The sequence below is a fragment of the Pituophis catenifer genome, unplaced genomic scaffold (assembly GCF_029215685.1).
Source record: "Pituophis catenifer annectens isolate HBS135680 unplaced genomic scaffold, rPitCat1.0.hap2 SCAF_4, whole genome shotgun sequence".
Lineage (NCBI taxonomy): Eukaryota > Metazoa > Chordata > Lepidosauria > Squamata > Colubridae > Pituophis > Pituophis catenifer.
In genome coordinates this window covers 99,185,990-99,203,472 of record NW_027256884.1, presented here as the reverse complement: position 1 = coordinate 99,203,472, position 17,483 = coordinate 99,185,990, and the positions used below count along the sequence as shown (strand labels likewise).

General features: G+C 35.7%; 1 protein-coding gene across 2 annotated transcripts; it reads left to right on the top strand.

The window, feature by feature from the left end:
- Positions 1-4,205: 4,205 nt before the first annotated feature.
- NIT2 (nitrilase family member 2) lies at positions 4,206-15,530 on the top strand. Of its 2 annotated transcripts, none has more exons than XM_070942744.1 (10): positions 4,206-4,283; positions 6,002-6,108; positions 8,182-8,302; positions 8,642-8,730; positions 11,036-11,129; positions 11,590-11,664; positions 12,611-12,689; positions 12,978-13,076; positions 14,509-14,564; positions 15,068-15,530. In XM_070942744.1, the coding sequence occupies exons 1-10, from the start codon at positions 4,256-4,258 to the stop codon at positions 15,157-15,159; spliced, it is 840 nt and encodes a 279-aa protein (XP_070798845.1). In that variant the 5' UTR covers positions 4,206-4,255; the 3' UTR covers positions 15,160-15,530. The 2 variants fall into 2 exon arrangements, with proteins under 2 accessions (XP_070798845.1, XP_070798844.1); XM_070942743.1 differs by having other exon boundaries at positions 6,002-6,120.
- The last annotated feature ends 1,953 nt before the right edge of the window (positions 15,531-17,483 follow it).

Sequence of the window (17,483 nt, the reverse complement as noted above, 5' to 3'; positions counted from 1 at the left end):
TTTTGCATTCTCTGCCATACAGTTTTTAGTGTGGGTAGCATTACTTCTGCTTAGCGCTGTTGCAAAGAGTGTGCAAAGGCTTGTACAGTTAGTTATACACACATTTAAATGTCACTTCCTTGACGTATCGGTATTATCTAAGATTCTAAGGAGTATATGAAGTTAATACAACATACTGAAACTCTTCTTAGTAACCATTTTTGGTCTAAGTAGGATTTGGGTTTAAAAGACAAAGTGGGATTTGGAGTGTGGGGGACACTTGTTGCAAACACCCTAAAGCAGTCATGTCTTTTCATGTGCTTATGTGGCTGCCTCTGCAGCTGAAAACAATCCTCAAAAAAGAAGCAATTGCTCTAAAGTGTTCTGACCAGGCACTGGGTATTGGGTGGATTGACTGTCCACGGGATGTTCAAGTTATATTTTGTCTTTGAATCCTAATCTCTGCACTGCCCCACTTTCCTCTTTGAGCCAAGCTTATTGTCTTTACTTTTACTACACCTACATTACTATTCGAGCAGGCCATGAGCATTGGAGCATCGTTGTTATATACTTTATTAAAAGGGTTTATTAGTTGTTCAACAGGAGATGATATTTAGGAAAAGCAAAGCAAAACAAACTAACTGCAACAATGAAAGGAATAAATACTGTAAATTCTATGTGTGTAAGAAAGTCTAACATAACTGGCAGAAGAACAAATTCTAGAGCCACTTAATACAGAACAATAAAAATTTAACAAGCTAAAAGTCCTGTCTATATAACTTTGTCTAAGCCCAAAATAAAACCTTGGGGTAGGAGGGCTACTACTGAAAAAGTCCAGTCTTTCAACAACTGCCTACTATATGAATTTATCATGGAAATGCTAACTGCCATATATGAAACATAAAATAAGTGATATGGTATTAATTTGTGGGTGATATTTTTGGTCCTGGTCTAATTTAATGTTCCTGATTTCACTGCTAAGTCATAAATATTTAAAGCGAAGCAGTGAATTTCTAATTTGATCACTGATTAAATGTGCTTAAAATTACATTGTCGTATAAACGTGTAAGATTGCAAACAATTTTAATGAAGGTAAATATAATCTAAAACAAGTATGCTTTTAAGATACAGTATTTCAGTCTGCAGTCCTTAGAACATTGCAGTAATTAGTGATCACATTTGACTTGCAACAATTGTTTTTGAATGCTCAAATCCATATTTTACTACTCAAAATTATCTTGAAATAGCAATAGCACTTAGACTTATATACTGCTTCATGGTGCTTTACAGCCCTCTCTAATAAATATTGGAGGCAATATGCTTACATAATCAGCATATTGCCTCCAACAATCTAGGTTCTCATTTTACCGATCTCAGGAGGATGGAAGGCTGAATCAACCTGGAGTGGTCAGGATCGAACTGCTGGCAGTTGGCAGTTAGCCTGCAATACTGCATTCTAACCACTGCACCATCATGGCTGTGCTGCACTTTTTAAGTAGAAAAGATCAGCATGAATGTATGTTACATCTAACTTACAGTCAATCAGTGCTGCTTGCAACAACTTATCAGCTCTCGCCACTTGAAATTTGTTTCATGGCTTGGCACAAAGGTGCTTTTCATCCAAGAAGCTTCTTCAGTTCTGGCTGGATGAGAAGCAAAATATTTTCAAAGAAAAAAACCAAGAAAGCCCAGTTGCCTTTTGTAAAAGCACCTTAGGGACAACCATGACCTGGATGACTGAGAATCTCCATAGACATTTTCATGACTTGGGAATGGCTGGGATTGAGACGGCTGGAGGTATAGTCTTGATCCGCGGTCAGAAATTTATGCTGAGAGAATGCTCACCTTTCCCAGAGACACCAATCTTCCCTTGAGATCATGATCAGGCAAATGGTTCACACAAGTTGACAACACATAAAGAATTATTTGTTGACCATTTAGCTTTCTTGATTTCAATGTAGTGAGGTTTTCCTTAGGCATACACACACATTGCACTCTTTTTGCTCTCAGTCACAAATTTTACTAACTGATAAAAGAAATCGGAGAAGAGTGGGAAAAACAGCTGACCTTGGTGAAGTTAATACATTTTACAACATTTTTAAATCTGTATTTTATTATTTATTATGAGTGTGTGTCAGATCTATGGGACATGATTTTGAAGGATTACTTTAGAGGCCTTTTAATACACTGGGGCCTACACTGATAGTTACTTAGGAGAAAATATATGACATCCTCAACTTGTGCCCAAAATTTATGTTGTTAAGCTAAACATTTGGTAAGTGAGTTGCGCCCCCATTTTACGACCTTTCTTGCCACAGTTGTTAAGTGAATCACTGTAGTTAAGTTAGTAACATGATTGTTAAGTGAATCTGGCTTCCCAATTGACTTTGCTTATCAGAAGGTTGCAGAAGGTAACCTGATCCTGGGACATGGCAACCACCATAAATTTGAACCAGTTTTCAAGCGTCTGAATTTTAATCATGTGATCAGGGGAATGCTGCAATGGTTGTGAGTGTGAAAAATGGTTATAAGTCACTTTTTTTAAGTGCCACTGAAAGTTTGAATGGTCATTAAATGAACTCTTGTAAATCAAGGACTACCTGAATTGAGAAATATTATTGGTACAGAGAATATGCCTAAGGCTGCACATCATGAAGTAGAGTTGCCAACTGAACAAAAAGTAAACAATTAGACAACAGATTTTTGCAGGTCTAATTCCTCATCTTGGCCATTCTCAGCCCAATAACATCACCACTTAGAAAACATGGTCATTTCTCATCCAACACACTTGGAAGGTTCCAGATCAACCAGGAATACACACGCCAGCACCCATTCTAAAAAATAGATTAAAAATCTACAGTATTATAATTTTAAATTGAAATTCAACACAAATTATTAATAATATTGTTTTATGTGTTAATTTTTACAACAATATTAACATAAAAATATCACTGGCTCCCTACAACCATTACTTCATATATTAATTCTCTACTAATTTGTTGAAACTCCCTTTGATGGTCACATTGGTAGCATCAAATTCTTTAATATGAACACTACACTCTAAAGAGGTACTTTTATTATGTGTTTTTTGTGTGTGTGTGTGTGTTTTATTTGCAGCCTATCTCACTCAAGGCAACTCTTAGAATCATTCTTAGATTGTGAGGAAGATTAAAAACAAAGCAACCCCCCCTTTGCACACTTGACACCATGCAGAGTTTACATACTGTACCTCTATCATGACCTCCCTTTACAAAATTTTTGACTGTAAACCAGAATATTTCAAGTTCTTGAACCGTTTCTCTGACTTTGGTTACTTTCCCTCCCCCCCTTTGGTAAAGGTGCAAAACAATATCTTATTTGAGATGCAATGATCAGAAGTGTACAGCATTCCGATCGACCTTACTCCTTTTTACACAAAGGCATCATTATATTTGAAGTTTTATTTAACGTTTCATTCTCAATGTGTTTTCTTAAATAGTCACATTCTGGGTTTACATTTTCATTGAGCTACCCACCAGGATGAGTTGCTCTCAGCTGAAGTTCCATTAATATATGTGAAATTTGGTCTTTATAGACAGCAAGACATGCAGCTCTTTGCACTGAATTACATTTGCTATCTTGTCATTCTTGTTTTACTTTAGGTCAGAGGTCTTCAAACTCGGCAGCTTTAAGACTTGTGGACTTCAAAGTTGAAGTCCACAAGTCTTAAAGCTGCCAAGTTTGAAGACCTCTGCTTTAGGTGGTATTCAGTATATAAGAGGAGAGCTGCAAAATCCCAAATGGCTGCTAAATGGCAGCAAATAGGTTTCTATTGTAGCAGCCGTCTGTATGTTTGTAGCTCAGATATGCTCGTCTGATTAAGTGGAGTACAGCGTTGTTCACGACAGCTCTCTCTCTGAAGGGCTAATGATTACAAATTCAGCAAGCTTATCATTCCCCTTCGCAGTTTTCCATGACGAAATATTGGGCTTTATGCTTTTCACAGATTTTCACATACTACAAAAGCCCTGACGGCGGAAGGAAGGAGGAAATAACACAGCCCTTTTTTCAAGGATAGAGAATCTGGAATCCGCCCAATGACCTGGACTTCAACTCCCATCATTCTTAGAGACACTATTGAGAGCAAGGGCTTGTGGGAGTAGTGTAAAATAAAAATCGGGAAATAAATGCTCCAAAAGAACTACATTTCATAGAAGCCCTTGCTCTTTTTGAGCATGCGCTGTGTTCTCTAAGGATCTTTTTTCTGGACAGCGGCAATCCTTAGTGAACCAATGTTATGCAGCTGGTGAGAGGAGTCATGGCCAGTGAGTACCGTAATTTTTCCTACGAGGGGAAATTGTGTGCTCGGGTAGTTCAGTTTCCACTGAACGCTTAATAAGAGGAGAGTAAAAGAGAAGAGAAACTTTGTCTCTGGCCTGAGGCTTGCCTTCTGCTAGAGGGAGATGACTGGCAGAGGTGCTAAATTCCTTTGTGTCTAATTTTTGAACAAACTTAACTTAGAAACCTGCCAGTGCAAATTTATGTAGGTTGACGTCGAGCTGTAGTCGTGCAATGGCTTGGTCTGTCTTGGTTGCGGGTGAGGAGAGCAATTAAGAAAAAAAGGTGCTGCTTCTGTGTAAGAAAATATTTTCTCTTACCTTAAGTACTCTTTTTTTTTTTTTGTAATTTTGGATAACTTCAATGGAAGTTATCCAAAATTACATCTAATATAAAGTTATCCAAAATGTGCAGCTAAATATGAAGAAAAGAACCATTTGCAAATACAGAAATCAATTTATCACAGTAACTTTCATGAATCAGTCTATACTTTAAATTGTATTTGTTTATATGTATGTATGTATGTGGTTCATATGTGTAATTCCCAGGTATATAACTCTGTTAGTAAATTCCATTCAATCGGATTTGATTCTCAAAGTCTGCCTGGACAAGTCGCTCGAGTTTTCTTGGCAAGGTTTTTTTCCTTGCGGTTTGTCATTTTAGGACTGAGAGAAAATGACCCAAGATCACTTCATGGCTAATGTGGTCTCCTGGTGTCTATCCTGATGTCTTAACCACTACAGTAAACTGGTTCTCATTTACAGTAATATTTTAAATGAACTTATCTCTATTTATTATTAACATTTAATACTACAAATTAACTTATCCTCTAACTGGAGCACTTTGATATTTGGCATGTCTCTGAGTTACTGTGCAATGAGCTGTAATGTTAAATGTGTTACTCAGTTTGCTCATTTGGACTCCAGTTATAAAGTACTAAAAAGTAAGTCTATGTTATTTGTACCATCGGGTTGAGGTGCAGGAAAACATTGGTGATAGGCAGTTCTGCTATTCTGTCAGTTTTGTAAATTATGCTCCAGTAAGTTCATAAAAGATGTTTTGGAACTTTCTTTTTATATCTGAAATTTTGGGAAACCTTATAACTACAATAATTTTATAGCATTGTGCACTCAAGAAATAACATTTTATGATCATGGAATGATACCAAGATGTTTCATTCCTTCTGGCTACTTTTGCTCATGTGACCAGATAAATTGAGGATGGGCAATCTTTTTGTAAGGATTTCTCAAAATTGATAATATGGTTTCCCTAAAATAGTAATATTGCTATTTTTAAAGGCCCAATTCACCCCTACACAGTACATTTTCACTAACATGTTTTTAACAACTGCATCATAGAGTTTGCTAATGTTCAACTTGTATTCAACACAATTTATATAAGGAAGAGAAAGCAAAGCTTTAGTTGTTGGGATTGGGTTGATACAGAATTATGATTTTAATCAAGAGTGCTGCTTAACCCCTCTTTTTTCTTTACATCAGTTTCTTCATCTTGATGCCATCTAGCTAAATAGTTACATTGAGATTCCAGTCCCTGTTCAACATGATCTTTGGTACCCTGAATTTTTTAAGATTTTTAGTTGCTTAACAGTGGTCTGGGAAGCAGGTGTAATTTCTAATTGAAAATTGATGGTAGGATTTTTTGTTTTTCTTCATAGCTGATCCTTTACCTTTTTTTTTACATTTAGATTTTCGTTTAGCACTCATCCAGCTCCATGTGTCTGCTGCCAAAACAGAGAACTTGAACAGAGCCTGTAGACTTGTGAGAACTGCAGCAGGACAAGGAGCAAAAATTGTAATTCTGCCAGTGCGTATAACTTTTTTCAAAAATTACTTTCCAAATCCAGATTTTATTTTACTTTTACTGTTCCTGAGCCCTACACTTGGTGCTTACTTTTTCTCCCTGACATAGTTAGGGATTTCTTTTCAAGATCAAAATGAATATTAAAATTGGGCTTCAGACAAACACTCACTGCCATAGCTATTCCTGCATCTATATGCTACTAAAACTATCCTGCCGGTTGATTTATAACTTTCAAGTACCCAAAGAGTGCATCATAGCACAACAATTTTTAATCAAGGTATCTCAAATCCACTACTTTAAAGAATGCACACCATGTCCAGGACCCATTACTCCTGTGTCATTGAAATTTCAATGTTTTTCATGCCAGTTGTATTTGCAAAATTGTGGCTGTTGCAGCATTTTATGTTTTTAAAGCATTATTTCTTGTTTTATAATGTATTTTTCACATATTTTAAAGTTGATATCTTGTTGTTTTTCTGCAGAGCACTGGGCTCTTTCCAGATGTTTTGTGGAAATTTGGTGGTTTTGTGATATTTTTCTTGGCCATGTGACCAATATTTAAGAAAATGTGGACAGTTTATTTTGATTTAAAAATGGGTTTCGTTCTGTTTTCAAGTGAATATTAGAGCTTTATTTGCAGGGATAGAAGGCAAACTGGGATATTAATGTGTGTGTGGGGAGAGACATTTAAGTAATACCTGTGGCCCAGATGAGTTTTCCCATTTGTTGAAAGTGCTTATCTCTGATTCTGCTGAGTGAAGTTGAAAGAACTTGTATCAGATGTAGCCAAAATCCAAGGCCTTATATATTAGTGGCCCAAAGCCATGCAGCAGTTTTCATGCCTGAAAGAGGCCAACCAGTCAGATGCTTGCTGACTACACCCCAAATAATTCCATGTCTATCCAAATAGTGATCCCAAATAACTCCATGTCTATCCAAATGTGATCTTAATTAAGCAACAAAGTCAGAGCAGAACTTCTTCGAACAGCAAAGGATTTATTTGCTTATGATATTTGAAGCCTAAGTTTATAGATCAGGCCAAGCTATAATGTATGTTTTGAGGGGCAGAGGTTTCCTTAGCTATTAAGCCGAAGATATCACATTATGGCTTAGTGTGCTGTTGAAACCTGTAGAAGCTTATTCATTCAGGTAGTCCTTGTTTTATGACCATAATGGGGCCTACTGATCACAGTAGTTAACTGGGACTAATTTTACAACATTTTTTGCAGCAGTCATTAAGCGAATGTGGCGGACATTAAGCGAACCCATTGTATGCTGTAGGGCAGTTTTTGCTGGAAACTAGAAGTAAATGCTAGTTTCTGTCAAAAACAAATCATGGTCACATGGGTCATGTGACTGGGGGGCAAACATCACAACTTCAAAATTGGGTTGTTAGTCCATTTTTGGGGGTCAATTGTAACTTTGAACTCTCACTAAGCAACCTGTTATAAATCAAGGACTACCTCTACTGTGGTGAAGTGCAGTATATTTTTTATTCTGCCTTGATTTATACATACCCATCCACTCAAACACCCACACAAACTCAAGGCAGTAAACATACCTGATATTCCTGCCTCCTATTTTCCTCACAACAACAATCTTTTGAGATGGGTTGGACTGGTAAAGAATTACTCACACAGTTAGCTTTTATGCCTGAGAGAGGCCAAGAATTCCCAGTCTCCTGGTTTCTAGGTAAGCAACTTAATCGCTACACCAAATGGTTATCTCTCATGATTTATAATGTAGTATGACTTCATATGTTATGTGAACCAGGTTTGTATAATTCCAGTATCAGTTCAGCCATTTAGCTTCCTCCAGCTGGAAGAAAAAAAAGATATTGAATGAAGACTGCTCCAACAAATCTATTGTCATGAGTTTATTTATTTATTTAGCGTATGGTTGGTCACACACAGTATTAAAACACTTATTGTCATGAGTGGGTTTTTTTCTTATGGCCAGTCATTTTTGCATTTTATATTTTTATATTACTTTTTTTTAAAAAAAAAGATATATTCCTTAAATATGTTTACATGGGTGTCTGACTTACTTTGGTTCTCGTTATAGGAATGCTTCAATTGTCCCTATGGCACAAAATATTTCCCAGAATATGCAGAGAAAATTCCTGGAGACTGCACACAGAAGCTCTCCAATATTGCAAAGGAATGTGGTATATATCTCATTGGAGGTAAATTGTTATTTTTAAATTTTACTTTTGTATATAAATACAGCAGGGGTGAAAGTTAGAACCAGCAGGTTCTTACTGGTTCTAGAGAACCGGTAGCAGAAACTTTGAGTAGTTCGGATAACTGGCAAATACCACCTCTGGCTGGCACCAGAGTGGGGTGAGAATGAAGATTTTGCAATATCCTTCCCCCAGGAGGGGAGGGAATGGAGATTTTGCAATATCCTTCCCCTGCCACACCCACCAAGCCACGCCCACAGAACCGGTAGGGAAAAAAATTGGATTTCACCCCTGAAATAGAGCCCATCTATTTGACTAAATAATCATCTTTGTTTTTAACAGGTTCTATTCCAGAGGACGATGCAGGAAAATTGTATAATACGTGTACAGCTTTTGGTCCTGATGGCACTATGTTAGCTAAATACAGAAAGGTAGAAAAATAAATTCTTGTTTGTCCCTTTTTCTTTCAGTTTGATAACATTACAGATAGTCCTTGACTTATGACCACAATTGACCCCAAAATTTCTGTTAAGTGAGATCTTTATTGAGTGAATTTTGTCCCATTTTACAAATTTTCTTCCACAGTTGTTAACTGAATCACTGCAATTGATAAGTTGGTAACATGGTTGTTAAGTGAATCCGGCTTTCCAATTGATTTTGCTTGTCAAAAGATTGCAAAAGGTGATCACATGACCTTGGGAAAACAGTAAGAGTCATAAGTATGAACCAGTTGCCAAGCATCTGAATTTTGATCATCTGAATCATTGGGATGCTACAAATGATGTAAATGTGAAAAATGGTCATAAAGTCACTTTTTCAGTGCCGTTGTAACTTTGAAGGGTCACTAAATGAACTGTTGTAAGTTGAGGATTACCTGTATCTGCCTCATTTAAAATAAATAATACAATTCTTTATTGAGAGAAGCGTGGAGGTCTCATTTAGATAACTTAGTAGAATCCTAGAATTATTTCTTTTGTCACATTTTCCCTCCTACGGTTTAGGAATAGATTTTACTTAAAAACAACTTTTAAAAATACTGGAGTTTAGCTTGAGAATCTGAAATTTAGCACAGGCTCTAATTTTTATAGAAGAGCTCAAGGTCTCTCATTTCCATTTTCATATCTGGATTTAAATTGACTGCATCTGAGTCTAGGGACTTTTGTTCATTTCCCTATATTATCAATATCACACAATTTTATTTCTTTTATGACTTGTATGACTGATAATTGTAAAGAGATTTAGGCTAAAGCTATAAACTGAAATTTTAACTTGTGGAAACGTTTTTGTATTTACTGCAATAAACTGGAAATATTAAACAAAACTAATTAATTCTCTCTGACTTCTTCCAATGTATGAGATTACTTCCAACAGTAATAATTGACAGATAATAGGTAACAGAGGTTAGTGTGCATGTGTCAAAGAAGTAACTGAAAAACAAGGACATTTCAACACACTGCTTCTGTCACAATCATCCACTCCTTGTTAACTATATTAACCACTAAATTATTTACTGTTGCAATGATCCTGGTTTAATTATTTCTAGGAAGAACTGGTGGAATGCCATTGTAATTTAGGCAGTCATCATACCCATTAAACAAAACTTCTGTGATACTTTCTGAAAGTTAAATATTTTCAAGTGATCTAAATGAAGTATAAAGAGCCTTGGTGGTGCAGTGGACTAAAGTGCTGTTAAGTAGCACTTAGCTGCCAGCTGCCTGCAATTACTGCGAGTTCAAATCTCACCAGGCTCAAGGTTGACTCAGCCTTCCATCTTTCCGAGGTAGGTAAAATGAGGACCGGATTGTGAGGGCAATAAGCTGACTTTGTATATAAAAAAGAACACCGCTTAGGGACGGCCGAAAGCCCTACTAAGCAGGTATATACAAAAGTATGAAGGCTATTGCTTAATGCACCGTAAGCCGCCCTGAGTCTCCGGAGAAGGGTGGCATATAAATCGAACCAAAAAATAAATAAATGTGTTGCTTGTGTATACCGTATTATTTGACATGTTATATTGGTTTGTACATATAGCTGCATTAAGACAAAGTGTACTTCAGTTGAGAAATACCGTTTCCCCTAAAATAAGCCCTCCTCGAAAATATTTAAACACATGCACAGCTGGTCCCTGATATTTCCTCTGGTTAGGGTTAGGGAGAAAGAGCTGGAAATCAGATAAGATGGCAAGAGAAGCCCCGTCTTGCTCCACGCGCCCCAAAATAATAAGACATCCCTGAAAATAAGGCCAAGCACTTATTTTGGGGTTCAAAAAAATATAAGACAGAGTCTTATTTTCGGGGAAACACAGTACATGAATTTCTTGCACTTTCTGGCAACTAGCTGCCTTGTTTCCCATAAATACCCGCCAAGTCAATATCTTGCCATTAAAAAGCATACCTTTTTTCCAGACTACTGGCTTAAAGTTTATTTGAAACTTTAATTTAATTTAACTTAATTTAGATTTAACAGAAATGTCTTAATGTTTTTTACTACTCACAAGAAGCTAGGATCAAAATGGTTGACTCTCAATGTATCAGTCTCATCTTTCAGTTTAGTGATTGGTCATTTCTTCCTGGAAAAAGCTTTTCTCTGTGTTTAATTGTAAACTGATGGTCTGGCATAGGAGTAATTGGAAGGGCTCAATGTACCATTGCATTCAATGTGCCATTCTGTGAATTTGTGCAGAGAATATGCAATTAAAGAATCTTTAAACAAGAATTGTCTTCACTTTTAAAACAGATTCATTTGTTTGACATTGATGTGCCTGGAAAAATCCGATTTCAGGAATCAGAAACTCTGAGTCCGGGTGACAGGTTTTCTGTATTTGATACACGTAAGTAAAGGAGCTTTGTTTTTGACAGTGAAAACTAATTCACTTTCAGATTTTTTTAATGTCATTTTTTTTTCTAAAGCTAGGATTTTATTCACGATTAACATTTATCTTAATAACATTCAGTTCCATCATATTTGATTATAAATTATAGTCAAATGTACCATTATAAATGTTTAACATACTTCATGGTGCTGGAGAAATTCTGTGAATTTCTCTGTATGTAACTACTTATTTGCAGAGTTCTTAACTCTATTTTTAGTAGAAAGATATGAATTGATGAAATATTTAATTCCTGAGATGAAACTTGTGATTTAGAGCAAACTTGCTATATGGATATTATAAATCAGGATTCCTTTCCTCTGACATAATAGATACTTTATACAAAAAAACTAGCATTCTAGAGACATCAATGTTGATCTATAGTAATAAGAAATGTCTTGCATGTCTTGTTTTGATGCAGCATACTGTAAAATAGGAATTGGCATTTGTTATGACATCCGATTTCCTGAGCTAGCTCAAATCTACACCCAGAAAGGTAAAATTGAGAAAAATAAATCTTTCCTTCCTTCCTTCCTTCCTTCCTTCCTTCCTTCCTTCCTTCCTTCCTTCCTTCCTTCCTTCCCTCCCTCCCTCCCTCCCTCCCTCTCTCTCTCTCTCTTTCTTTCTTTCATTAAATGTACATGGCTATCCATCTACTAGAGCAGGGATCTCCAAACTTGGCAACTTTAAGACTTGTGGACTTCAACTCCCAGAAGTCAAGTCTTAAAGTTGCCAAGTTTGGAGACCCCTGTACTAGAGAAATCCTGGGCAGCAAATAAGGATAAAAACACTCATTATATCTTATTAATCCTGGCTCAGTACTTAGGGGAAAAGGCAGGTCTTCATCATTTTCCCGAAGGCCTATAGTGTTGAGGCCACTCCAATTGTGCTGCAATTGGATAGAATTAGAACTAGTTCTAATAGGTTTTCTGCTTCAAAATGGCAACCATTCCACTGGCAAATCAAAGCATCATTTCCAAGGGGCCTTTTCTATAAGTCAAGTGGTGGTGATGATGGTGGAGCAGGAGGAGCAGGATTATTTAAATATATTAGCTGTCCATCTCCAGTAAATACTAGTGTACAAAAGTGGAAAAAAACAAAAAACTAAAAATATAAAAACAGACAGTTCAGACCAAAATGATCCAATAAACAACAAAATCAACAAAACATAACAGAGGCTTTAAACCAATAAACATCAACCCTGGGCCTGGGAGCAAACCATTGTTTTCAATTATCAGTTTAATTTCAATTATCAGTTTGGAATTCTAATCTGGCAGGTTTTACTGCAAACTGACTTCTTAAAATTATACTGTCAAATATACTTCACAGACTCACCAATGAAAACAAATAGAAAGATTGATTAAAGTGTAGCAAATCAACAGTGATAACTTTCTGTTGCCTATGTTGATCATATTGTCATCCTATCTTCCTTTTGAACTAAGGTTGCAAACTCCTAGTATATCCAGGGGCTTTTAATTTGACAACTGGGCCAGCTCACTGGGAACTGCTGCAGAGAGGCCGGTATGAATCAATTTATTTGTGCCTACACTCATTCCTACATTTGTTACATTGAAATGACTCTCGGTACTGTAACTCTTGGTTATTGTATTTAACTTTTTAAAATTTAAATTCAAACTATGTTATCCCATTTGCTGATATTTTAGATACTTGTGATCTAATGTAGTGCTTGCTATTGAATTTTATTGAACTAAAAAAACCAAAGTTTTCCATATTTAAGAAATCAAGTGCCACATTTTTAATTCCTGAAAGGACTAATTGGCTGATACTCTTCCTTTCCTTTTTTGGCAGAGCTGTGGATAACCAGGTCTATGTAGCAACTGCATCTCCTGCTAGGGATGAGACGGGATCTTATGTGGCTTGGGGACATAGTACAGTAGTAAATCCATGGTAAGTAAGAAAACAAACTTCTTCCACTAATATATCACAACTAACAAGACAAAATTGCTAAATTAAAATGTACAGTATTTTTTTTAAAGTGGCAATTACCCTCACATGTACCTAAATCTGGCAGAATGAATGTTCAGCATTATCTCTATGGTGCCTTAGTAGAAAAAATTGTACCTTTGCCCTGATCGCTAAAGATTTCCTCCTTCCATTTTGTTTGAATTCACAGATAACCTCATCAAAGGATAATTTTTACTTCAAATATATTTTTAATGACATGGCTGGCAACACATTTAGGTATTCTATTCTCTTTTTAATCATTTGAAAATCCCCATGCCTGAAATATGCTTCATATTTTTGACTAGATTTTTTTTTTGAAAATGAAAAATGATTATAAAACCATTGATGAAAGTATCAATTTTGTATCATTACTTTTAGTAATATCATCCAACAGTACAGGAAAAAAGGGAGATGCATATGAGAAAGAATGCATTTCAGTATCTAAGTTCAAGCCTACATTATTTCAGAACTTATTGCTTTATAATCTTCTGCTATAAGAAAATCAACAATACAGTTAATAAGTACAAGAAAATATTCAAACAGGTTAGATTTTACACATTGTAAAGTTTTTATCTTGTCTAAGCTGAATTTTAGTATACCCGTCTTACCATTGAAATGCTAACACTTGCTCTTTTTTTCATGTGATTTCTTTTTTTAGCTGGAAAGCAAAGATCAATACTCTATAAGCCTTGAAACGATAGGTTCATTCCAGTTCCTTTCTGCTTTCTGAAGCAGAACTTCAGAAAAAACATTTGCATTTTCTGAAATAGTGCAAAATAGACACAGCCTTTAGATACCTCATAGAAAGCTGAGGCTTACAAATCCACAGCTTGAAGTTGTGAAGTCCACGAAGATAAAAACAAATGTGGAACATATTCACACATTCCTGATCTGTAATATTGATTACTTTAGATCAATCTCCATTAACTCCTGGCCATCAGGTATGTTAGGACTACATTTGGAAGGAATTATTTCAGCACGTCACAGTTCTATCAGGATTAGGAAATATTATCTTAAACTGAAGTACATTGTGGTTGTCTTTATCTTTTAACAAGAAAGGAAGAATTGTGTAGGACTTGAAAGCACATTCTTTTTTCATTTATCAGATTTCTGTATTGCCTTTGAACAAATGCAGGTTAAATTCTGCTAAGAAGCAACTCTGAGGAAGAAGTGATTTTTGCCAATTTCTGCTCCTTGAATAATGTGTCTTCCCTATTTTTCAATCTCCATTCATAAGAACATTAAAAGTGCGGAAGAAGTGCATTTCTAGAACAGTTCTAGGAGGTGCCCCTTGACGACCAGCAGGGGAATAAGAAATCAGTAAGGTCACACTATGGCAATACATGATTTGTTAAACTTTTGTTTTCCTTTCTAGGGGTGAGGTTATAGCCAAAGCTGGCACTGAAGAAACAATTGTCTATGCAGAAATAGGTGAGCTGTTAGGACTAATTTAAATCTTACAGAGGCTCTTGTAAATTAGCTAAGTAGTTCTGTCTCAGTTTTCTGCCTATTAGTTGGAATATTGATCATATTCAGAAGGTTATAAGCGTGAAGTCATTTAAGAACTTTTCATCTATAAGAGGTGCAGCAATTATAATAGTTCAGTCTGTTGATATAAGATTTGCCTTATGAAGATGTAAATATACAGTATTACCAAGTCAATGCATTGCTTCAGATTTGGTTGAGAATACATATATCAGAATTTGCTGGAACATAATTGCAGCTCTTTTCAGTAATTTATTAAAGCATGCATCATTTTATAGGATCATATAGCTCTTAGGGGATGCTTTTATTTTGACCACACAACACAGGAAAAATACAGATGCTTTAATTAGTGGTTAATAGGAAATGTGTTCAAGCTACGTGTTGCATAATCATATCAGTATGGGAAGGAAACAGAATTGGGATTAATATGGCTTTATTTTTTTATACAGACTTAAAGAAGGCTGAAGAAATCCGTGAACAAATCCCCATTCTTTCTCAGAAACGATCTGATCTTTACGCTGTTGAAGCAAAAATTGTATGATTCTAATTTGGACTGACACTTTTTCTAATAGCTATTACTAGCTAATTCAGTGTAATAAACTAGTAAATCAAGTTTATAGATAATTAAAATTATCTCCATATAATGGTGAAAGTTTGAGTTTACAATTTTTTTTAGTCTGCACAGATTTTGGACATCTTGTATTGCATTAGAAACTTTTCTGACACTTACACATATAAAAATATTTTTATGAAAATGGAATAATCAGTAATATTAAGAAATACTCAATTTTAGACAATATATTTTTACCAAAATAATACTGGATAAAAGCAGAAAATTTCCATTTTTGTTAGTTGACCTAAATTGGTTACTCCTGAAAATTCATTATCAAATAAATGCATGCTTCTTTTAAACTTTGGTGTTTATTTGATTTTATGAAAAATAATCAGAAGAGATTAAATTAGCTAAACTCCAACAGTATTTTGAAGACACTTTTGAAGCATCATGCAAGTCTCAAAGATGTTCATCCAGTTCTAATGTGGAACTTTTGTGTACAAGAATCAATTACCGTACATTCTCTGCATTAAGGTTTAGTCAGCTGCTGGCAAATCAGATTAGTCAATATGTAAGCCCTGACCAGATTGCAAAGCACTTTAAATCCTTTAATTTTGTAGGCACCTTACATGAATTAAGTGCCATTTAGATCTCTGCTTCAGTAGTGATCATTGGACCTGACTTTAAAAAGGCTTGTTTTTTTTTTACCATATTCCATCAAAAAGGTTTGAGTTATTACCTAAAGAAGCAGTTTTGGCATTCTATCTCTTATAAGTCCCAACATCACAAGGTCCAGATTGCCTTTCTACCTTCTCATTACTCCCACTTCCCGATTTATATGAAGAAGTAATCCGGTATCTCCCAACTGCCCCAGAAGAGCTTGTATTTTCAACTGCTGCAGCTATCCATAAATTATCCTTGGTTCCTTCCCATCAAACTAAGCCTCATGCAGGGATAGTTTTATCCAAATCTGGGATGGTTCCATACCTGGAGGTTGATTGGAATGAACTTAAACTACAATTCAGTTTTCATCAATAATTCAGATCTATAGCTAGTTCTATCTTGAGAACCATTTAGAAATTTGGTCCAGTTAATTAACCTACCATTCTGGTCATTCCAAGAGTGTTCTAGACCTCTTTCCGCCTTAATTTTTTTTTTTTAATTTGATTTATATGCCGCCCTTCTCCGGAGATTCAGGGTGGTTTACAATGCGCTAAGCAATAGCCTTCATCCTTTTGTATATTAATCCAAAGTCAGTTTATTGCCCCCACAACTGGGTCCTCAATTTACCTACCTTAGAAAGGATGGAAGGCTGAGTCAACCTTGAGCCTGGTGAGATTCAAACCTGCAGTAATTGCAGGCAGCTGGTCTTAATAACAGGGTGCTTTAGACCACTGTACTACCAAGGCTCTTATATTCAAAACTGGGAATGGTTTATTGTTTGGAACACCAGGAACTGATTCCAGCTGCCTAGACTGCAGATATTTATTTAGTGCCTTAAATAAACTGTCTTGGTCACTCACCATCAATTACAAGCCAGGTAGGACAACTAAACTCTTTTAATGTTCCATAATTAATAACTGTCTTCAGGTTTTTTTACACTTAAAAAATATCTTTGGCCGATGTACTGTAGGAACTTTTTTGGGGGGGGGGGGTATTTTTGCTTTCTGCAAGCAAATGCTTTCCTACCTTGTGAAACATCTTCCTGCTCGTGATTTGACAGGTCCCCACCCTTCTAGCCTTTCGGAAGGTCATTATAATTGGTTGGTTGTTATTTTTTTACTGAGGTGCTGGAATTGTATGGGTGGGGGGCATGGAAAGAAAGTAGATGAGCCTGCTATGGGGAATCTCCAAGAGACAATTGGGGTGTAGAGTTTTTATTTTTTAATATTGTTTACTGGTTTTATGATTGTTTTAAGCCATCCAGTTAAGATTTGTGGCCATATAAATCTTTAAAATAAAATTTATGCTTGCAGAAGAATATCTTCTGATGATTTTTAATTGCATGAATAATATTAACATATAACAAATCAACGCCATATGTTGTAGTCTTTATATAACTTTTAGCAGCATTATCAATGTGGTGTGTATATAAACATACACACAGCCTCTGCACTATCTGACAACAAAATAAAACATTAATAGAATCCATCCATTTCCCCATTTGAAGTCTAGCTTTTTATAATATACTTTTTTTAAAAAAAATAGCAACTTATCAAATAGATGAGAAGGCTGTATGGCTATTAATATTCTTCTGTTTCCTCTACATACTTCATTCCCATATCCCCCTATTCACTCTACACCAAGAGCTG

What these genes read in the sequence shown, in the direction of transcription:
- NIT2 (XM_070942743.1), top strand. Translation starts at nt 4,256, where the DNA reads ATGCAGCTGGTGAGAGGAGTCATGGCCA. An exon ending in TGGTATATATCTCATTGGAG is followed by an intron (nt 8,303 to 8,641) that starts GTAAATTGTTAT and finishes TGTTTTTAACAG; the next exon opens with GTTCTATTCCAGAGGACGAT. An exon ending in GAACTGCTGCAGAGAGGCCG is followed by an intron (nt 12,690 to 12,977) that starts GTATGAATCAAT and finishes CTTTTTTGGCAG; the next exon opens with AGCTGTGGATAACCAGGTCT.